The sequence below is a fragment of the Prenolepis imparis genome, unplaced genomic scaffold (genome assembly GCF_030444845.1).
Source record: "Prenolepis imparis isolate NDT839.2.m4 unplaced genomic scaffold, iyPreImpa1.0 SCAF_14, whole genome shotgun sequence".
NCBI lineage: Eukaryota > Metazoa > Arthropoda > Insecta > Hymenoptera > Formicidae > Prenolepis > Prenolepis imparis.
Genome location: NW_028141172.1, coordinates 580,556 through 604,494, shown reverse-complemented (window position 1 = coordinate 604,494; position 23,939 = coordinate 580,556). Strand labels below are relative to the sequence as shown.

The window sequence follows — 23,939 nt, the reverse complement described above, 5'->3', positions numbered from 1 at the left end:
ATTCGGACGAGACGACTCGTGATATATACAATTTTAGTGCGATCGATAATTACTGGTCGACGTTTTATGGCGCGCGTTAAAATATAGCACAGCGCGAGGGAGCTTTGGCTTTCTTCTTCTTTACGTCAAACGCTACCTCCAAATCCCACGGCGGGCGAATGACGCAAATGAAAACAAACATATAGCTGCTTTTGCTGCGAACCAAAGCAAACGCTTTTCGCGAAAAATTCGCATGTAAAAATTTCAACATAAAACAGATCTTCGTTTTATTTGCTTTATCTTGGAGAAAATGAGGAAGTGGACTCTTAAAGTTGTTTTGCGAATAAACGTGAGAAAATGATAATTACAAAAAAATATTTTTAACATCTCCTGAAAAGTAATTTCAATTAAAAAATAAATTATTCGATACAATATTATATATATCAAACTCATTACATAAAAATTAAAGTTATTAAGAAATAGATTTATAGTGCAAATGTTTATCTAATTATTTAATCTATTTTTGAATATCTTAAGCATTGAATATTATTTAGATAGCATTTGAAAAATATTAATATTCAAGACAGGAAGAAGCAAAGAGGAGAGAGGGAATTTTTTAAGAGAGATAGATTTTTTTTTATAGAGCGACAAATGATTTTCGTGGTGAACGTTTTATTCAATTATAGTAATAATAATCGTCATCATCGTAGTAATAATAATCACCATAATCATCATAAGATAAGAACAATAATAATAATGGCAGCGCGCATTCGCACGTGCCATGCCGTGTCGTGAGCTACGCGCTACGCTTTCACGTGTCACAATCGCCTTCTGGCACGTGGCTTTATGTGGTCGTGTGTGTATGTGGAGTGATTTATTTTAATTTTTCTTATTTATTTTTTTTGCAACAACATTTTTCCTCGAGGCGTACAATAAAGTGACGAATTATTCATAGTTAACGCAATCCGGCGCGCTGATTTCGCTTTGATCCATGCATCTTGTATCCGCCTGTTTGTGTATGTGGGTGGGTGGATGTACCATGTACGTATGCGTCGGGGATGTATAAATTTGATTGCAAAAGAGATGATCTATGAAACGCGTATGAACGAGATCTTACGTATGTACAATAGTAAATTACGATTATAATTATACTGATTTCTTTTTACGTGACAGTTTTAATGATGGGACGCGCTATTGCCTTGTCACGCGGACTTTTATGACTTTTATCACGTCAAATCATAAATAACAATATTGAAAAAGAAATTATCACTACTTTCCTGATTAAAAAAAAATTATTTTAATTTTCAAATTATATGAATAATTCAAATTTTATTAATGTATATTTTTTATATCACATTTTTTATATTAATTCAAGTTATATGAATATTTGCTACGCCATGTATCCGTTCAATACTATATATAAACTATAAATTATAATGCAATAAGTAAAAAAAAAAAATAATAATCTCGTGTGACATGATAATAGCATATATTTCTTTTAATATTTTTTCCGCTTCTCTTCCTTTCCCTCCCTCTTTCTTTCTGCGATAAATAAATAAGAGCTAGGAAATACGCGAGACTTTATAATTGTTAATTTAAGTGTTGGTTTTATATCCAATCATTAAATGATAATGGATTGGTCTTTTTTATATGGAAGGATAAGAGATTACGCATTAAAGTTATTAGGATCAGGGATCCTATTTGTTGGAAAAACTTTAACATGTTATTTTGTCAAAAAAGACAGGAGCGCATTAATAAAATTAAATAATTTATCATATATATCTTGAAATATATCGCGAAAGTGGCTTCCACAATTTTAAATTTAAATATATAGCTTTAGCTCTTTCATCTTAAACGAGATTTTCGAGGAAAATTGAGGAAAATTAACCCATTTACTTTATATGAGAAAACTATCGGTTAGAAAGTATTATTAGAGCTCACTCAGGATTAAATTAGAGCACAGCTTAATTAGTGCGTAAACGAAGTTGTATAATTTCGCGGATCGAAAATTTCGTGCTTGTATGCATGCCAAAATAAATAGATGTTTTAACTACTTAGAAATTCGCGATGCTAATTAATTAATACTCTGCTTAATGTTGGTGTCTTGCACAATTTAACCTTTCTCTCTTTACATCGCGTTGTTTTAATTATCTCTATCTTATCTTTTTCTTAAATCTTCCTTTAACTTTATAGTTAAAGAAGGTTTTAAATGAGACTTGAAAAAGCTTTGAAAAAGAAGAGATAGATTTTTTTAACGATTAGTCTCACATTGCATTCTTATATATGTATATATAATCATTTTGAAGCGCTACCGAGTGTCTCGCGATTTGTTTCTCTCGGAAGGCGGGAAATGGATCAGGGTTGTGTATCAAATGTGTCTCACAATTCCGGTTCTTTGTCTTTTCTCGCATAGCGCGTTCCCTAATAGTTTTCGATTTTTAAAAGCGATAAGGCATTATCGGATATGTCAGCTGAGATCTTTGAAACGTTTTTCTGGGATTGCGGTACATCGAAAGCTTTACAAAAATATCTCATCTTATTTGATCTGTCAAGTCCCCTCGTGCGTAGTGCTTTTTCCCCATCACTTTCCGAAATCCTCGAGCCACCCCTCGTCCTTTCTCGTCATTCGAGTCGGGCACTTCGATCCTTTTGAATAAGTCACGTCTTAATCTAACGAGACAAATTATCATTCCTTTTCTCTCGTTCGAAGGGAAATGAGAGGTGCAAACTCTGCTTTCTCATTAGCTCATTTCGCTTTTTTCTCCCTTTCTCTATACTTCCCGCTCGTCTTGTCATTTGCGACATAGTGTTTAAAGCGACTCATTATGCTCCCGTGTGCGTGCTACAAAAGAATAGCCAAGAAAAGATTTATGCTCCGGGAAATCCTTCTCTTGTTGTTGCCTTTCTTCTTCTTTTCCGACGTGACGATACCAGCTGAAACCGCCATTATCGTTGATCGGTGTAATTAAGCGCAAACTTTTTGGCACATTTGCTGAAATCTTTGGCTATTAATCTCTTACAATATGTGTATGATTGGATTTCTCGATTAAGAAGGAAATATTTATTATTACAGCATAAGAACGAAAACAATTTTTGCAAATTAAATTTAATCAAGTATAATGAAAATTTCTCTTCGAGTCTTTTATCTCAAATTTAATTTAATTTAATTTAAATGTTTAATTTACTATATATTTAATAAAAATATAATCAAAGCTTTAATTATACTTTATATGCAAGTCTAATTGTAAAAGAATATGTAGAATTTATATATATACATAATATTTTCATGTATTGTACCATGTGGCAAGAGATTAATCGCCTATAGATACTGTAGTTAAGTATTTCCCTTTGCTCGTTTGTGGCTCGATTTGGCATTCATACAACAGCACAATTGTTCGCACGCGTATATTCTTACAGTTTTAACTTTTTATTTTTGTTTTGATCGGAAAAATCGCGAACGATCGAATTGTTTTCTTGAGATGAGCAATTATCGTATTAAAATACATGATTCATTATTATTCATTCTCTCCGTTCTTTTTATCGTTTACCTATATGAACATAATACTTAATAATTTTTTGTATCTTCGAAATTCAGTTATTCGAATTATTTCGTGATTTTCATCTACTCGTCAGAATAATGTACATTCGCAAAAATGAATGCATTTAGTATCTTGTTGCTCAGATAAATTTTTCTGATTCGAGGAGGAAGAGTAAGCTTTGATTTTTTTGTTTTATAATTACTATATTGTTTTATAACTATTAGTAATTAATTAGTAGCAAAAGAAAAAAAAAGATATAATAGATTCTTTTTTTAATAATTTTATCTTTTCCGCTTCTCTCAACTACAAATAAGATAAATATTCGAGCAAAAATCTATAATAACATAGAAAATATATTTAAAATAATATACTTAATTTTAAGTATAAAAATAAAATATAAAAGATATATTTTTTATTTTATTTGTGTGAATCAGATGCAGATTTTTTCCTAAGATTATAAATTTGATATCAAGGAACCTTTTCCGAGATTCTCGGTCCTTAGGATCGTCCGCGATTTCTCTTCGCTTAAACTCGAATTCGATCAGACCCTTACTATGTTGTATGCACCTCTAATTTTTTATAGTTTGTCTTTGAAAATACCGCGCGTGTACGCTTTTATTATTTTTAAAATTTTCTTTTTATTTTTAAATTATTTTCCTTTCGGCGCGAGACGCTTGAGACGCCTAGTAGATAGGTACAATTTGCAATTCCACTACGGTAATTTTTCATTACCATAATATAATTATATGTACATGTATATATAAATATGTGTGTACATAGTGTGTACGTGAATAATATATTTCTTTTAAGCCTTAACAACGTCCGCAATGTAACAATCATTTCGATCTCGATCAAGATCGTCGTTAATTCCGTTTCGATGACGATCATCGACGTATTTCGGCTATACTCGACAGTCAAAAAAAGATTATATATTAACCCTTTCTCGGATCGCGAGATATATCTGTCGCGCATACAAGATGTATAAAATAATGGCTTATCTTTTCCACTTTAATTTTTATTAAATATTGATTCAATTTTTATTTTTATTAGCAATTCAATTTTTTGGCCGAAAATATTAAAAATCAAACTAGGAAAATGTAATTTCAAAATGTAGACATTTTAATAGGAAAATTAATTAACTAAATCAGTGTTGACAAATTAATCTCAGCAAATAGAGATGTAACAAAATATGTCTTATTGTTCATTTAATTTCAACAAATTTTAATGTAAAAAATTACGCCAAGATAATTAGATTAATTTGTATGCGTTTATTCGCGCAAATATATCGCGTGTCCGAGAGGGGAAAAATTGTCTAACACACAACTGACAACACAATAAACGAACAACGCGTAACGTCCTAACGACGAATCAACGTCTATCAACTACGTCAACTTTAATCTATAATCTATACAGTAACATTTAACAGACTACTAAGCGTTATTAGGCGCGATTTCGAGAACCAGCCGAATGACACCTAATCATTCGAATTAACGAGAATCTTGATCTACTTAATCATATCCAGGAAGCAGAAAGAAGCAAGTCCAGAATTATCAGAAATAAATTCCAAGTTAAGAACTGTTAAAATTTTATCTATTTTGTATTTATTTGATTTAATGTAATTCAATTTCTTTGGTTTATATATATGTATTTAGCTGTGTTATTTAATGTATCTAAAATTTTAAGTTTATTTGAATCGTGCTAACATAATTTCAGAACTTTCCAAACTTCTCTCAAAGTAGGACTTGTATCCTTCAAGACTTGCATCCTTCTACCTTTTGGATACAAATGTCTGCCATAATTCTCATAATTATATATATAATCAACGTCGCGAGATTATTAATCTCGACTCGAGTCGACACGAATTTCCGTCGTCGAAACTCGGATTTCGCGCAATTATAATATTCGTGTTAAACGTGAGTGTTGTGTGTATGTGTGTATGTGTGTATGTTTGTCTATGAGTATCTGTGAGGTAATCATTCACGCAGCTACACTGTGAGCATGTAGGTCCGCACTCTCTCTCGTTGCATTTTCTTGCACATTTTGCCGATCGCGCGTGACATATCTCTTCACGCGTTTCTTCGAAAGTTTTTTCCTTCCTCCTCTTCTTCTTCTCTCCAAATCAATCTCTTATCGATTATAGCTTTATTAGTATGTACGGCTCGCGTTAGTTAGTTTGGCACATTGCACGATCCTTCGCTTTTTTTTAATCCTCGAAATAACCATCGACGATGAAAAATAAAATATATATGTGATATTTCTTCCTTTTTTTTGTCTCTTCGAGGTTTTGCGAAAAAAATAACCAATGCACTCGCGTTTCGCTTTATCGAGCTGCATCGCGACGATGATCGCGCAATTGATTGGTGAACAGTTCCGATTGGAGATCGGGACCGGCGTTGCCGGGAATCCTCGGATTTCACCAGTTTCCCTCGTGATATATATGACTATTTGCTTCTTCTATCGAACTGTCTGTTTGTAAGAATATGTACAATAGCGGTATGTATATATATACACAGTAAGGTAACTCTTGTTCGCGCGGTAGTTTTATGCCGATTTCGCGCGCGATCCTCAGTCAATCGCGAGGGCAGAAAAAGTCCGAGCGAGTACACGACTTGTCAGGAACTTTCCAGGATTTCTTGTCTCGTTAGCACAGGTTCCGGGTTTTCAAAGCGGCCTATCAAAGAGTCGGAATATCAGAATATCTGGCAACGCCGGTCCAGACCTCCTTCGCGTCTTCTTCGCTCTTCTCTCCTCGCGAAATTTTGCTTGTTTTTGTGAAGTAAAGTAGAATTCCCACCACCAGGGCCAGGTTAATCAATTAGCAGCTGATCGACAAGCTCGGCAATCCGAATGGAGAATCTGAAGAGAGACTCTCTTCGAGATTCTTTTGATTATAGTCTTTCGATTCGAATTTCGATCGGATTCAACGACGCTCGAGCTGAATCGCCGCTGGCCGAGCTTTCGTCAGACTGAGCTATGATGGTTCCGGCTCGGAGGTGGGAGATTCTTGCTACGCTTCCAGGAATATAAGCGCCGTCGGCTTCGGCTCCAAGTTGCTCTTCTTCGCCTCGACCACCAAAAACTCGATCTCGTTGCGATCGCGACGTGCGAACGATTCGGCGATCAGTCGCGCGACCTCTTGATGATGAAGTCCTGCAAGTAATGCACAATTAATCGTTGTCCGGAATTAAATTTTGTATAAATTTTTGAATCTTATATAATTAATTTTTTAATTAATTATTATTTGTTGAGAAGAAAAAGAATTTATATCACTTCAAAAGTTATATTTTGTGATCAAATTGAATTGGAATTTTATTACTATTGTTCAAAAAAATTTTCAATCTTAGAATATTTAGAATCCTAGACTTATGATAAAAAATAATTAGCGTATTATAAAAAAATACAAAATTTTCTTGCTAACATTACCTTCAACTTTCTGACCATTGACTTCAAGGATGAGCTGGCCGACTTCGAGGCCGCCAGCCTCGTAAGCTGCTCCATTGTCCTGCAACGAATTACCACACATGCGTTAGTCATATTTATGGGATAATATTGTTTATGCCGTCGTAAATGGCGCCGGCAATAAATTCACCCGACGCAGATTATTAACTGTGCATTTCGGCGGAGCAGAACTTCATTTAAATCGAGTGTACCTTGTTTAACGAACGTAATATATGAGATAATATTTTGCCGTAATGGAGTTTATTAAAAAGATTTATGAAATATTAATTAGTATCATTAACGTACTACGCATAATTATTTATATGGGATGCTTTATAAGGCTTGCATTTATATCCCAAGAATGTTTACAAAATTTTCTGCCATTTTTAAATTTCCATTATTAAATATCCTTAAATAATTAAGCATTGAATTTATTAACTTGAAGATAAAAGCATATTCATTTATACATATACAGATAAAACACAAAGATAATTATATCCAGCATTATTAGCCTTACATATCTAGTCTTGTTTTAATTTTCTTCTATTAACATTTTCTCAACATGTTCCAACTTTACACAAACTTTCTTCAAAATCTCATTTTAATTATCCTGTAAACCGATATCTGGCTTCACTTGAATCTTTCTTCGCAATCCAATATTTTTTCGAACTTCGGTTCCGATTTTTTGTCTAACTTCTTTTAATCGGTAATTTTTGGAAAAAAAAAAAAAAAAAAAAAAAACTTACGTGTATGTTGATGATCCGGGGCAGTGGGTGCTTGGTGTTGGCGCCGCCTTCAATGGCGATGCCCAGAATCGATTTGGTCTTTTTCACGGTGATGCGCAGGTTGCCCTGATGATCGGGCACCACGAGGGCGCCGTCCTCCTCTCGTCGTTCTGACATCTCGCTGCGGGTCAGTCGCTGTACACTATGATGCCGCCGCGGCGGGCCTCCCGCGGTTCCACTTCCGGCGGGCCCGCCGCCGGAACCGCCCTCCTCCAGCAGCTGCGCCTCCTGCATGTCAAAGCTCCGCGAGAGCTTGTGCGCGAGCTCCTGGAACGGATATAATTTGTATTCAAACGATAGTCAAGCACCAGACCCCTCTGCCCTTACATCGGATTCGCGTCAGCAACCGGAAATCAATTGATTACGCACTTGTATTTTGTCATCAAAGTACGAATGATCTTTCGATATATAAATTCTCAAATTTTTGAATTTTCTATCAAACTATAAATATAATAAATAAGTCCAATATATACATATAATAGAAGCCTAATTCTTCTTGAATTTAAAAATTCTAAAATTATTAAATTTTCCAAGTTATACGTTTAAATAAAATAAATTTAATAAGCAATTATTATATAAGATTAAATTTAAATTATGTTTATATTTTAAATTTGACAATTATTTAAGATACACAATAATAATCTTACAAGTTGAAAATTATAATATTGTTCATCTAATATAATTTAGATTCGTAATTTTATTTAAAGAGAGAGATTTATGTATATGTGATCATTCAAAATAAATCGCACATGGCTGTTGCAGCGTATCCGAAAAGTTATCTCGATGCATACATACATATGCACACAAACACACGCACACGATGATAGACACAAGAGCTAAAAAGGCTTCTGCTAGCGTATTCGCGTGCACGCTGCAGTGGAAGAGCGTTCTGGTGATCTTCACGCAGCTTCCGGTATACGAAATAGAAATATAGGCGCGTTGAAAACGCCGTAATTCTCGAACTCTCGCAATTTTCAACCACATTCCTCCGCGAAATGTTAATTCCGATGTAAAATGCGAAAGTGCTGATCGGAAGCTGATAGAGAGAAGTGTATTTGAAACGGATGCATATTTGTGGTGCATTCCAATTCTATCCTCTCGATACTTTTTTTTTCTCGCATGCCTTATCTAGCGTGCTGTGGACATTAAATAGAAATAGTAGTGAAGAAATAGAAAAGGATATATTATAGTAGGGAGAAAGTCTATTTTCATTCTATTATTTTAATGAATAGTAAACTTTTCATAAAAAAGAAGATATTTTAAAAGTATAATAGTGCAATTTTTAAGTTTTCTCGCATTTTGAATTCAATTAAAAGAAATTCAATAATCGAGAGAAATGGGAAAATACAGTTTAATAATGAAAAAAGAGCAAAAATTCTTTCTCAACACAGTTCTACCCATTTTTTTTGCATTCGATTCGACTCCATTGTTCCGTTCCGCTTTTCCTTGCGTGCAATATTACATCATCTATGTGCATGTATGTGAAATTATATGTGCTGGCGCGCAAACATATAATGTACACATACGCGAGTGTACGGCTATACATATCAATATGTTTATAATATATGTACGTATATATAGACCACACAAGAATATATGTATATATATACATATATGTTTGTGTGTGTGTGTATATATATATATATATATATATATATATATATATCGAAAAATTGAGTCATGCTTGCTGATGGCAGGCTGGTAGCAGTTGGGTGTTGGTGGTGCTCGGAGAGATAGAGATAGAGTGGTGGTTGTGGTGTGGTGGGGCGGTGGTGTTGTCTTTATCACACAACTAATTGTCGCTCAATATTTGTCGCCACCCATCGGCACCGATTCCGTACAATCGGCTTACCGTCGTTCGAGTGCGCAGCAGAAACGACACATCGATAGCAGAGATATTTCCAATCGCGACACTTGTTATCAACGATACTAATAATCTGACTAACTAATAAACTGACTCAGTGTACGACTAATTCTGCGATACTAATCTCTCACTCCGCTAAGAACAATTATATCGAGTCTTTTCTGTTTCATCATAAAGAAAAATGCACAAAATGTAATAATGTATGGAAAACATATTGAAAAATATAAAATAAGTTACTTATATTATACATAATATAAATATTTTATTTTTATGTAATATATTGATTTAAAAAGTTATATTAGAAGATGTAATAGAAAAGATCCCGATCATTTTTCTTGAACTATATTTTTTAAACTTTTTTTAATTATCACTCGACACTCATGCAATTGGAGCGATAATGATCGATAAGAAATTATCACACTATACATAAGTAAAATCGCTATTTAAATGCAACTCTTTACTCTTCGACATTAGTCTTTAAATAAGTTACTCATTAAATTATATAAAAATGGTAGGCTCCCCTATTGGACTAAACTTTACTTAACATGTGTGTTCTATGAAAATAATTTGATTACATTTAAATTACTCCAATATCAAATTTCGATTATGCTAATCAATTACGCTAAAATTGTACAGGGTTTACGACATTCTAACTGAATCAAATAGATTATACATAGATTATAATATGACTATTCTAATTAATTAATTAATAACACTACGAAAAAGTAATTAATTTTTCGCGTCCCTTATCAGTTATCTAATTTGCCGAGTTCACGGCCGAAAGGCGTAAAGATCGAGTTAATTAGATCAACTTGTTTCCTCGAGAGAAACGTGAAGCGAGAACGGTGAAAGTATGCTCAAGCGGCAATGCGAATACGCACGCATGTACGCACGCGTGCACACACATCGGGACAATGAGTCCTGCTCTTGCCACATTGATGGTTTGCACGATTTTTTTCGTTTGATCCAAAGTTTCTCTTTCTGCTTGACGCGTCCACCTCTGATTCTCGAATTTACACAAGAAAACTTACATTGCAAAAGTTTTTTATCTCAATACATTACGTATTAACCGAGAAAAGTTCCGTGAAGCTAGATTAATCCCGAGTGAAATAGAATTTCTCTCACCGGATGCATCCTGATGTAATTGACTTCGTTTTAGTACAATGTTTTCTTTTAATTTGAGATCAAGTTCTTTCGCATGTGGAATTATTTATTTTTATACACACAGGCCGCTAAAAAGAATCTTTCTAACATCTCTGTTGATTAATTATTTAAGCAATTAATACCATTAAATACAACTATCTTGCAAGATTTCTGTTTAACCAAATCGCGAAAGTTCTTCTCTGTTTTTTTATGTGAGTAAAGTGATCGTGCATGCTAAAACATCTATGTGAATATATAGCGCATATACATCCCCGTGCCCGTACGTATAATATATGTGCATATATAGAAAGTCTCATCCAATCAAATTTCAACGATAGACTCGGTGTGACGAAGTTGAAGACAACTATTTACTTAGTAAAGATTTCACGATAAAGGGGGATTATGCCGCATTGCAATTTTCTCTTCTCACCGTTTATAGCAATTAAATTTATAGTATTAAGTTTATAGTATTAAACACTTAACTGAAATTGTTAAAAAGAAATAGAAATTGTGAGGAGAAACACAAGATGTAAAATTGATTTAAATGAAGAAACAAGATTATATTATTTTTGTCGTTTATTATGGAGATAATTCCTTTTATTTAATTTCTTATTAATTTTCTAAATTTTATTATTGAGTTTACGTTTTAATTGGAGTTTTCTTGAAATTTCTACGAGAGAAAAATTAGCTTCAAATTCGTCTGAATCTATGGTCGAAATTCGACATGAGACAGATGAGACGCTCTGTATATACGTATAATTATAAAATAGTGATCGTGCTTAAGGACAAATCGTAAAAAGTAGCATGTGCAAGACATCTAAGATAAAAAACACGTACAACACCTAACGCTATGTCGACTAATCTCGCTAGCTCTAGGAGCACAAGGACACTTGATCGTATGACGTGTGTGTGTGTGTGTGTGTGTGTGTGTGTGTGTGTGTGTGTGTGTGTGTGTGTGTGTGTGTGTGTGTGAGAGAGAAAGAGAAAAAGAGAAATTTAATTAGGAAAGAGAATTCATGCCTATGTGAGAAAATGTTTTTAATAGCTCGAATCGACCTTTAATTTTCGCGCCGCGTTGCGTTTATCTATGTTATTTATCCCCTTCCATCTCTCTTTTTAGTCATATTATGAATATCCCGCGAAAAAAAATGAATAAATCTTTTCGGAAAATATAATGTTCTATAATCATTTTTCGTTTATTGTATATATTGTTGAAATAATTCAATTATCAATTAATTGTATTTTTTATCCATTTTCAATTTTTTGCATTACTCGCGAATTATTTTTTTTTTTTCCTATACCATTTTCCGACCCGGATATTTCAAATGCGACAGATGCAACTGCGACCTCACCGGAAGTTTACGATGTCTCGTTGTTTCAGTATAATGTGATTTTTATTGCGAGACTTGATTACTGTACGCTGCAGTTCTATTTCATCTTGTCCATTATATATCGTTATAATTCAGAATTTAAATGTGTATAGCGCGATCATTCGTATTATAAGAAAATGAAAATTTGATTTATTATCAATCGTAGTTAATAATTTTGAATAATTTTTAAGGAATAAAAATTAGTTTTATTTGAATAAATAAATAGTAATACAAATAAAATGATAAAAAATAAACTTTTTGACATTTCAGAGATCGTAAATTATAAAAATAGCAGAGGGAATATACATCTCTCTTATAAATAATGAAATATAGTTGGAAAAATAAAATATACGGAAAAATTTACAATAATATAATAATTTCTCTATCTATTATGATGTCATATTGAATACGTTAAGCAATTCCGCGATGGACTCGATTACGATTTCGCTTCGCATTGTAATTTTTCGCCGAGATGTTATCGACACTTCCGGCGAGATCCGGATGGAAGGAGTTCTCCACGTTTTCTTCGATATGAAAATCGCTACTCGTTGCACTGATTACACCCTCTTCTTTTTGATGAAGGCATATTCGATTATTGAATCGATATCGTATTTATGTTTTTACCCTTTCAAAAGCGTCCACAAAGAATGAATTGCATATTTTTTAAAAATAAAATAAATCTTAAATAAAATTATAATCAATATTAAAAATTAAAATTAGAACCAGGAATTTAAATCAGAGAAATTAAAAAGAAAAATTGAGATGAAAATCGATAATAATATAAAAATAAAAATTTAAGATTAACAAGATTAAAATAGAATTTTATAATAATGTAGAATAACAGAATGATATCATAATATGATTATAGAATATCAAATCCATTTATGCAAAAGATTAATACAAATTTCAACTATTCTGTTGAATATTAAATTAAAAATTAAATAAGGTTAGAAGAATATATTATAAAATATATCTAACAAGAAGAGAGAAATTAAAAAGATCTCCAAACTTAATTTTTGGTCGAAACTTGTTAAATTTCCCTTCCGAGATATTTTCCTCTTTTTTCCCCTAGATGCCCTTGTCCTCTCATTTTTCCGCGAGACAGTGCAAAATGTCAAATGGCGACCGAGAGCATGAGATAAAAGAAACGACAAGAAGAAGAAAAAAGAAACGAGAGAGTAAAATCGTGCGTGTCTGAGAGAAAAATAAAAAGAAAAAGAGAGAGAAAGAGAGAGAAAAAGATTGTGTTCTCTGGATAGGGGAAAACTTACGAGGGGCCTGGCGCCCCAGTACCAGGATTTGACGCGTTGCGTTAGCCCACCGAGCAAGTGGGACCTCCAACCACCGAAACCCCCACCACCTCCACTCTCCGAGCTCCTTTCCTCCCTGCTCTCGAGCTCGTCATCTTCCTCCAAATCGCGATCCCGCTCGCCGGCGCCCCGTCTCCCGTTACCGATCATCTCGGCGTCGCTACCCTCGCAACACCCGTCGCTTTCCTGCGTCGCACGTTCGCGCGTAACACAACCGGAAATGCCTCATATTAGCACCCACGTCCACCCCTTATGCTGTCTTTATGCTAATTTACATGTGCACGCGAACATCGCGAACGATGCGGGCGCGAACGTCGAATCGAGATGAATAAGGGTGAATATTCGAAGAAGGGACGTGTTTGTGTAAAAGGATTTGTAGATCAGACGTATCAACCCCTTATACAGGAAATATTTCTGCGTCATAATATTGATTTTAAATACAAATTTCGGAATTGTCGTTTAAATTAATTAAGTTAAGTCTGTATAATAAAATTGTATTTTGTCCTCCTTTTATTTTTTAATAAAATTTTGAAATTATATTTTCTAATTGAAATAAATGTAAGGTTGATACGTTGTTTTTTTTTTTTCGACACCCCCATAGTGTATTTTTAATCTCCTGAATAAGCTTGATTATGTTTTATATTCTTGCTCTCCGAAATTGCAAGTAATAAACACAATCAAACTTATATTAAGAAACTATATAAAGGAATTGTATAGTCTTGTCTCCACTTTAATCTCTCTTATTTGCTTTATCTTTAATTTTACCTAACTGTTGAGTGAATTTCTTATTCTAAAGTCAATCTTTCCGCAAGATTTCCGTCTTTATCGGGCAGCCACAGTAATTACTTGCACAATAAAGTTATATTTTTCAAATTAGGTTATATTTCTCTATTTTATTATCTTGCTATTTTTTATACAAGATATTTGGAGCAACGTACTTGCTTTTAGTTGCTCGTAAATGTTTCTCAAAGATTTATTTCGTCGCGCATTACGGTAAAACAAGCTTGTAGCACTCGGTTTACCGGTCTCTCGAGAGAATTATGATCATGCGAGAAAAACGATACTTAGAAAGCGCTATACCGGACGGTATATTTCTCTTTCTTTCGGTCTTGCTCTTGGGAGTGATTATGGGACTTGAATGATCGACACGCGTTTATGATCGTTTTGCGCGGGGACGCGTAACGGCGCGGTGGGTCCGATTGTTGCCATCTTAACTGGAGCACGACTCCCTAACTACCCAAGATATCGTATGAAACCAGTTATATGATACAAAGTTCGTTTCATAGTGTCTTATTATTAGTTACACCAGACTGTAATTTCCGCAAGCATTACTACATCTGACGATCATTACGAAGAGATCAAGGCAAAGAAGACGAGAAATTTTTTATATGTAGTTATTAACTTGACGATCTCTAAGAAGATTAAAAGATATTACTTTATTTGATTTTTTGCTTTCGTTAAAAAAATTTTGAAGTTGCTTTTTGCCATGAAAACAGATCTTGTCAAATCTTTTTAAGGAATCTGCATTTGTGAGAAAAAACATTGTTTGTTAAATATTCGGTTGATTTTTATCAAGATCGAAATTCTCAAAACATTAATTTTAAATATCGGGAAAGCAGCGGAAAACACAAATAGATAATATTTGGATTTAATACCGTAATTATAAAAGTTTTGCGAACTCGACCTCAGTCGATGCTGTTCTAAATTCAAATCGCGTATTCGTGGTCACCTAGTAACCTCAGTCTGCGACGGCAACAGCAGGAAATAATAATCATTGCCGGTTATTAATGGGTCCGCCGTCGTCGGAGAAAGTTTCGGGACGACGACGTTCCGTTATGTACGTGGATCACGTAGAATAAAACACGGGGCGTCGGGAGGCCCCCGAACTGGAACCCGAGAAGGAAGACCCGATATTTTACGATATTTTACGAATGTGGGTCAATTGTCGCATCGCGTTCAAAGAGATTCTGCGGTTAAGCAGTCGGCGAAGAAGTTTCGTTTCTGAAAAAATTGGAGTAATCGAACAACCGGTCGTTCTTGTTCCTCTCGTATCCGCGGGAACCATAATAAATAATGTTCTTCTTGTTATAACGTGATAACATATATCGAAAAAATAGCCGTTATTTAAAATTCAACTATTGCAAAAAACATTGTCTTTAATTTATTAACATGCTAGTTAATAATTAGTAAAAAAGGCATTATATATATTTTAAGATATTAATAAACTAGCATGCTAATGAATTGAGACGTTATAAATTATTCTATCATTAGATTTTCTAATTTCTCACCGATAACTCTCTAAAAATTGGAAAATTTATCTATTATAATGATAAAAGAAACACGCAAAGTTGTAGAATTTTTTAAAACAATATTTGTTACCTACTTTCAATGCAATTATCTTGAAAGCGAAAATTTTTGCGGAGACAACGCTAAAAAAATGTGGAACCGATAAGCAAGCGGTAATCCCAGTTAAACAGAGATAAGAATTCTTTATTAGTCGTGTATCGACCACACCTAACTCGTCGATCTGCAGATTGTTGACTATGGCGAACGAACATGGATCATGTCGATCTACATGCGTAGGTGTCACTCACGAACTGGTTTCAAGACTGACGCAATGCGTGAAAGTTCGACGAACTTCCAGCGCATTCGTATACATTATAATTCTCACATTAACACTTTGCATTAAATCCTATTCTCGTAGAAATTGAAGTCTGATACATAAAAAATACAGCTCAAAAATTATATCCTTGCAATACATTATACATATATATGTACATATATAATTCCTATATTATTCCAAGCTAATAAGTACTAAAAATTATTCATGCTAAAATTTTTTAAAAATTGCAGCATATTATAGAAAGAAAAAAGAAAAGAGAAAGAGAGAGGAAATGCTTCCGATTATTTATAATTACCGCTGATTATCTCGGTACATCCGGTAAAATGGTTAAAAAGAACACTGTGTCACGCGATATCCACTTTGTTATATCATCAGCCGCGTACATGTCAATGCATATGCATTTCTTTCCCTCTCTTTGCGCGCACAATGGGCCCCGATTTTCCGAGTCGCGCAATTGCGATTGAATATTAATTAAATAATTGCTTAAGCCACCGGGTCACTCCAATACGCCCCTGTTATCAGACGCAGCCCTGAAGAGAGGATACCATCTTTCAAGAGAACTGTAACCTGTATTCGCGATGCGGCCCGCCAATCTGGCAACGTTGTGTCGAAGCCGGTCTTAGGGATGTAATCGCAATATTTGGGCCCGAGAGCAACGTTGGCGGATCTTTTAAAATCCTTTCCAGAATCATCTGTATTTTTCTTTCTTGCATTTGTATAAAAAAAATATCGTAACGCATAAGATCAAAGTTTCAATAATCGGGGCCTTCTTCTATTTCTGGGCCCGGAAGCGTTGCCTTCTGTTGCCGCCTACGTGCCTGACCTTCTCTCACCTGTTGTTACCTGTCCTCCCCTCTCTTCTCGCATCTTCGATTCGATCCTCCTTTTCTTGCTCGCCTCGTCATGGTTTCTCTTCCTTCTCCGTTCCTTTTATTTGTTGTTCTCATTATCTCCCTCTCTCTTTCTTTCTTCCTCTCTCTCTCCCGGCCTGACTCACTCTCTCGATCAGGTAAACGTAAACCTGCGTCAGCCACGACTTTATGTCCGACTCCTGAATCAGTCGCGCAGCCACCAGCGAATCGAACGTTTCTCTCGATCGATCACGATTTCGTCGCGTTGATACGTCGTCCTGTTTCGCAAGCACGATTTAGAAACTACTGTGGTCCTCGTGGATCGCGATTGAACCTTAATCATCTGGAGCGATCTGTTAGCAGGTATTTATCAGGATTTGAGCTTTGGGAAGGTTGGGTTTAATAGAAATTTAAAAATGCATTTATCTGAATATTTATACCATAAACGCTCTAATCAAACTTTCTCATTTCTAACATATCCTAAGATATATCTTAAACTCTTAGCCTTTTCCAACTTTCCCTCTGCAAATATTTTAACACTACACGTGTGTTACATGATTATTTTCATTTATCGATACTTTCTTATCACGACCGATTAATTCTATGTATGTGTATCTTTTCCTATTTTCCATATTTTGCATTTTACATTTTACAAATATCTTTCGTATAAAACGAGAGCTCTGGCAGAGAAATATATAAAATGTTTTTTTCATACAGGAAATGTTTTTCGCACAGAAAAATGTTCTATATGAATTAAACGATTAATATTTATAGTATAGTGACGTTACATTCGCGGTGATGTAAATCACGCCTTCCGCCTTTGTTGTTTACGCGGCCTTTGAAATTGCAAACGAATTGCCTAGCATTGTCGTGGCACGGTAATTTTTTCCGGAGTGAAAAACGTGACACTCTCGCGTTTAAAATACGTTGCTTTTAAATAATGCAGATTTCAAAAGTGGCATGATAATGGTGATAATTCACCAAGCTATGAGAACCAGACAAATTCAGTTTTGTCAACGTATCGGTTGATTTATCACAGTGCTCGGTGAATGTGTCCCGTCGACTGAAACAAGATAACTGGCACATCTAGATAACTTCTGCTATTAAAGGAATAACATGGATTTACCGGTTTTAACTTCGACAAAAAAATACTAGAAGAGACGAGAGTCGGAATCTCGTTTTCATCGAAAACATTTTTATTCCGCAAAACTTTTTCCTTTTCAAAGAAAACATGAATTATTTGATACTTTTCAATATTTAAATATTCATTTAACTAGATTTGACATGTTCAATTCTTTTTTTCTATAAATTTTATGAAAGCAGATGTTTTACATTTTTTATTTAATATTTTTAAACTATCGAAAATATAGAAGAGTATTTTAAAAAATTTTTGGGACACTTTTCTTATATTCAGATAATTGGCCATATTATTATTTACCTTCAGTTATCATCTAAAATGTTGCACAATATGGAGAAGCTCTAGTTCGCATTTCGTGTAATTACGCCGCTTCGATTAGGAAACCGCGTCGCGCTTGATGAAACCCAACTGCGGCGAGATCATTAAGCGAAGACGGACCGATAATAATCCTGTGTGCACATACACGCAGGTGCACGTGTATACACGCAGCAAACGGTAGTCGATAATAGAGAATTGTAGCCGTAAAACTTGTTAGATTCTACGTCTATACCTTTGCGAGAAATATTCTAATCGCGTGATCTTGAAATATAAATTCTCGCGAGAAGAGTGAACTTCGTTTAAAAATAAATTCCACAATTTTAGGATGTACGAATGTAGAACTTCTGGACTCTATTTAACGTACGAAATATTGAAATTCTTAAAAGTTATAATAGCTTTCACTTATCGAAGCAAAAATCGATAAATATATTAAAAATTTATATAGTAACACTATTTATTCGAGATTAAATTGTAAGGTGTATGAATATTTAAAAGTTATTTGTTGTTACACATCTCGAAAAATCGTTTTATTTAGACTTTGTAACGTATTTTCTTATTCTCCGTCATTTTCGATACGACTAAACGTAAACAATATTATAAAATCTCAGAGGTCGAGTTATTTTTCTTACTTTATGGTTCGTACGTCCTTTCAATCTTCATAAACATACTTGATATCATAAAATTTTCGATTTCTAGATATGTATCTATATCCAGTATCAGCCGCAAAACTTTATCGTTCAAGATCATAGATAGATTGAAATAGATTTATAAGAAAGATTGTTGATAAAGAGAAAATATGCTTCTCTCCATCATTTTATCTTTTTTCTTTCTTTTAATATTTTAAATTACAGTTAGTTTTATATTAAATATATATATAAATTATAATATTATTATAATTATAGTTCATAAATTGTAAAAGATACACATTCTAGAGTTGACGGAGTCTAAACTGCTAATATACATTCACTTTATAAATCATTCACAGATTTCAAAATTCATAGCTTTTAAATTATACTAAATTTTACATTTATTGCGTTCAATATTTTCTTCTGCTCTTAATTTATTTTCTTAGTTCTATTGTAGTACCTTTAAGCTCCTTCTCGTTCGCTCAAAACTCGTTAATGCTAATCATTTTGCTTCAAACACGCATTATTACTTTCTTTTCAAAAGAAACTCATTATCAGTTCTCCATATATCACTTTAACACTTATTAGTTTAATTCACTACTTTTTTCCAAAAGAATCAAATGTCTCCTTTTAAATTCCTTAGCTCAGTTCTAACAAACTCTAATCGATTCGCTAACGACGCTAATCAATATGAACGTCACTGCTTTCTTCAGAGGAAGAAATCAAGGAAATGCTAAAATCCTAAACAATTTGCAACTTGCTTGGAATTTATTTATAAAAATCCTCCGCAAAATCCTCTACGTGCAAAAGCCATTATAATTCATTCTCGCTCCATTTCTTGGCTCAGCTCTACAAACGAATTCAAATTCCCTTCCGTCTAATCGACTCTAAATCACGGTCATCCAGTTATATAGCGCTTATCGTCGCTATAAACGCGCGTCATTATTTTCTTCCCAGGATAAGGAAATTATGGAGTCGTGGCTAAGTGACGTTCAACGCGTGCGGATTCCGCGGCCTAAGTTCGGCAGCGGCAATTCCGTGCGGCGGTCCAACTCGTCGGTGCAGCACTCGGTGCGCTCGGAGATGCACTCACATCGGCAGAGTCAGGATGTGGCCAAGGCCACCGAGGAGCTGCGCCAGGCGCTCCAGGACAAGCTCTGACCGATGCCGCTCCAGGCTGCTCCGGGGTTTCCACGAGAGAGAAAGAGAGAAAGCGCGGAGTACCTCGTGTATACCCTTTTCGCCGCCTTTCTACTTGTCTGCCACAAAGAGAACCCTCTCGATGACCAACTATTCGTCAAACTTTCTGTCGCTTTGCCATCTTAAAGTTTCGAGGGATTTAAAAGGAATTTATCTGATAAATTAATACTTGTATATTTTTTTTATCATAGAGATGTTTAAATTTTTTAAATTATATATTTTAATGATTTAATTTAGATTTCGTTAAAAATGAAATGTACTTTAAGCTAAATTTACAAATTAAATTTTATTGAAAATTTCACTAAACTGAAAAAAAAAACTGATAAATTTTTTCTAATTTTAAATCGATGAAATATTTTAATTTTCTAACAATTATATATAATTTAATAATTACATATCTTAATTAAATTTAATAATTAACTATATACATATATAAATATTTTTTTAACTGTAATATAATAAAAGTTTTTAATTTACGATAAAAAGATAATAAAAAACGTATGAAAATTGATGCAAACTTGGAGAAATAGAAATCGACTCCATAATTCGATCGCCGTTCCACCGTTGAAAGAAAATCTATGAAGATATCTATTTATGAAGATATCTAAGAGATATTATCGCTTTGCACATCTGGCGAGTTGATCGGTCATGCGGAAGAGCGAGTTCGGCTTTAGAACGGCGGCAATCATCGACTGCGAAGATCGGGCCGAAGATATATGTATATGTCGGCAACACACACTTCGAAGAACACGTCCTCCGTGCTTCTGATCGATCGCAGTCGTTAGGTGTAATTAGTCGAGAGGCGATTTGGCGCAGCATCCTCGCCAAGAACATATGACTTATGACGCGAACCTCCGAAGTTCTGTTCGTGAATGAAACCGCGGAGCCCTATAAGCACCGTAACGCGCTTTAAGAACGGAATCATTATCGTGCAGTTTCGCGATGATAAGATCTTGAATTGTTACTTGGCGATGCTGAAAAAGACAGGGTCAATTTCGACCGGACACTTGATGGTTTTTTAATTAGCGTATAATTAATACGTATAATCTCTTGTACCAGCGATACGTGTTATTATTAAGAAATTAATAATTGCCACTAGATGTAAGGATCTCGTTAAGATAAGAATCTTGATTATTCATTTGTGTTCTTAATTGAGAAATCTTTCGACATCTCTTATTTATATATATAGTAAATTATTATACTTTATTATATATATTATCGTACATTTTGTACTACCACAATGATGATATATTAATCATTGATTCTTTTTAACGCATAACATCTATAAAAGAACTCATCTAATTTTTTCCGAAGACAATAAAATAAAAATGAACTGAAAATATGCTCATAAAATTATGATTGTTAATTGATTTTACAATCAATAACTACAAGTCCAATTAAATGACATCCCCCTCCCTCTATCCATTTTACAATGTCAATTATAACTTATAAATGAGAACTTCTTTATCGTTCATTGAGAGAAATAAATTTACGTAATCGATTTGTAAGCCAGTTTTAGGCCACCTTAAGCGAGTGACTAATAGCGGAACCTCATTAATGTAAACGAGCGCCTTAGTTAGTCGGTTCTAATGAGATGACGTTTCTATCTTCCCTTCTTCCTTCGTTCCATTTCGGGAATGACCGTCATTTCTACGTAAATCATGCAGTTACATTAAATGCGCATTGTATTAAATGACCGAAGAACTTTCAGAAAGTTTTGTAAATGAACATTGTACGATGTCTGAAATATGAATGAAACGAGACTCCACGACATTTTTCTCAATGTTGAATAAATTTTATACATGGTGCCTGCGCATTTAAGTCGCATTGAGTTATAAATTGCATTACAGATTAATTACAAATGTGTGAAATCAGACTTAATTTATTTAATATCACAATGTTAATTTATTTAATATCACAATGATTTATTAATTAAAGAGATTTATCGGAATAAAACTTATAATTTGGTTATAAAAAGTCACATAGTGTGATGCATTATGCATGACCCGTGATTGGAAAAATCCAGCGCTCACATTTCAATCACTTTTAACAATAAACGTGATTATTTTAGCTATTACATTATGTGAAATAATAATAGAATTAGAAAGAGAGAGAATCGCGAGAATTTTTTACGAGATATAAGTGAAAATATATAGGTCTTTATTTTCTTTTTATTGCAAAAAATTACATCTAATTTTGTATATCTTTATCTTACAGCAGAATTATAACTTTTTTCCCGTTGATACGGCAAGATTTTTGAATCCAAATTGCTTGGCAAATTGCGCGCACGAGCGAATAGACTTGCTTTTAATCCATCGCTATTACGAGAACAATCTGCGGGGGATTTTCGCGTAGAACGATTATCGTGATATCGATCGGCGGGAGGGATGAACAGTGAGACGAATAGTGAGATCTTTTACTATTTTTTGCTATATACTGTTTGCTCCGTCCTCGTTTATCGAAAATCCTTCATTGAGTTTTCCTCCCTCTTTATTCGCAATAATATGAGCACGGCTGCATTGTGAAGAAGAGAAAAACGGAAAGAGACAATAAGGACGCGGCATCGAGAAAAGCTGCGAAATATATATGGGGTGTTCACAAGTTAATTTTTATCTATGGATTCTTTGAAAAATCCAAATTTCTGATCCATTTTTTTATAAATTAATAAATAGTATTTAAAGAATTAATTATAATTTTATTTGTTGTCTATATGTAATTTATTTGTGATAGATTAAAAATTGGAAAATATGCAGATTAATTATCCATCGATATTTGCAATTAAAAATTTGAAAATATCTTTATATAAAATAATCTTTTGGTGATAAGAAAAAATTTATTTTTATGATGAAATGATATATGAATAGTGATTTGTGTTAAATTTCTAGAACACCCTGTATATTGTGCATTGCACTATGATTAACTTCGCGATGCGATTTTTCGACGGAGTTTCCGATAACGATTTATAATTTCTCCTCGGCATGTTGATTAACCCTCTGAGGCGGCTTTTTGCTCAGATGCACGCTCAATGTGAAATCTTTAAATTCCTCGAGAGCGGCATTTCATCGAATGCTATTTCGATATGACATGCACAGCCTTCTTATACGCATACGCTATTTTAAAACGATTTCTTTTACAACATATTAAATATTTTGTAAACACTTTTTTTAAGAATGAAGAATAATTAAGATTTCTATTTGAAACTATGAAACTTTTTTATCTATACAATAATTGACGACACTATACAATATGTAAATAGATATACGTTACTTGTATTTTTTATAATTCTGATATAGATTTTTAAATCTAAATTTAAAAAATATGTATAATTTTTAAATATATTTTTATTGTTTAATATAGAGAAAGAGATTTATCACAATTGCTTGCAAAGGATTTTATAGAATTTTTGGATAAAATATTAAATCTACTTTAAATCACCTTAAAATAAATATATATAGGGATTTTATTGATATAAAAAAATTTCCTAAAATTATACCTTCCATTTTATCTTCATCATTATAGACCGGCAGTTATTATGGGCCGCGTTCGAATAAATATAGATATCGGCAAATATAAATCCTCGAGGATGGCATCCAATCGGGATAACGACCTCGAGTACGGCATTACGACTACGAAACTCGTCATTATTATCTTAATTATATCGAGCCGACCTCGGCATCGGTTTCTGATTCTTTTCGAACACGGTCGTCCATCTCATACTGCAACCTATTCTCTCGATTATCTCAATTGCATATCGC

General features: G+C 33.7%; 2 protein-coding genes across 14 annotated transcripts in view; one reads left to right on the top strand and one right to left on the bottom strand.

Moving 5' to 3' along the window:
* Positions 1–634: 634 nt before the first annotated feature.
* Dysc (whirlin protein dyschronic) overlaps positions 635–23,939 on the bottom strand; it is a 65,354-nt gene continuing 42,049 nt past the window's right edge. For 10 of the 13 annotated variants that reach the window (XM_083054751.1, XM_083054749.1, XM_083054760.1 and 7 more), the window contains 4 exons: positions 13,390–13,614; positions 7,703–8,008; positions 6,942–7,020; positions 635–6,668 (listed from right to left, as the gene is read on the bottom strand). In XM_083054751.1, coding sequence (XP_082910877.1) covers positions 6,526–6,668; positions 6,942–7,020; positions 7,703–8,008; positions 13,390–13,614 — 753 coding nt within the window. In that variant the 3' untranslated portion in view covers positions 635–6,525. The remainder of the gene's footprint in view (positions 6,669–6,941; positions 7,021–7,702; positions 8,009–13,389; positions 13,615–23,939) is intronic. The other 3 variants (XM_083054758.1, XM_083054757.1, XM_083054762.1) reach the window with 1 other exon arrangement.
* LOC145945671 (uncharacterized) lies at positions 16,906–22,075 on the top strand. The gene is made up of 2 exons (XM_083054763.1): positions 16,906–17,265; positions 19,942–22,075. The coding sequence occupies exon 2, from the start codon at positions 19,954–19,956 to the stop codon at positions 20,143–20,145; it is 192 nt and encodes a 63-aa protein (XP_082910889.1). The 5' UTR covers positions 16,906–17,265; positions 19,942–19,953; the 3' UTR covers positions 20,146–22,075.

Coding starts and splice junctions, on each gene's coding strand:
- LOC145945671 (XM_083054763.1), top strand. CDS start 19,954: ATGGAGTCGTGGCTAAGTGACGTTCAACGCGTGCGGATTCCGCGGCCT.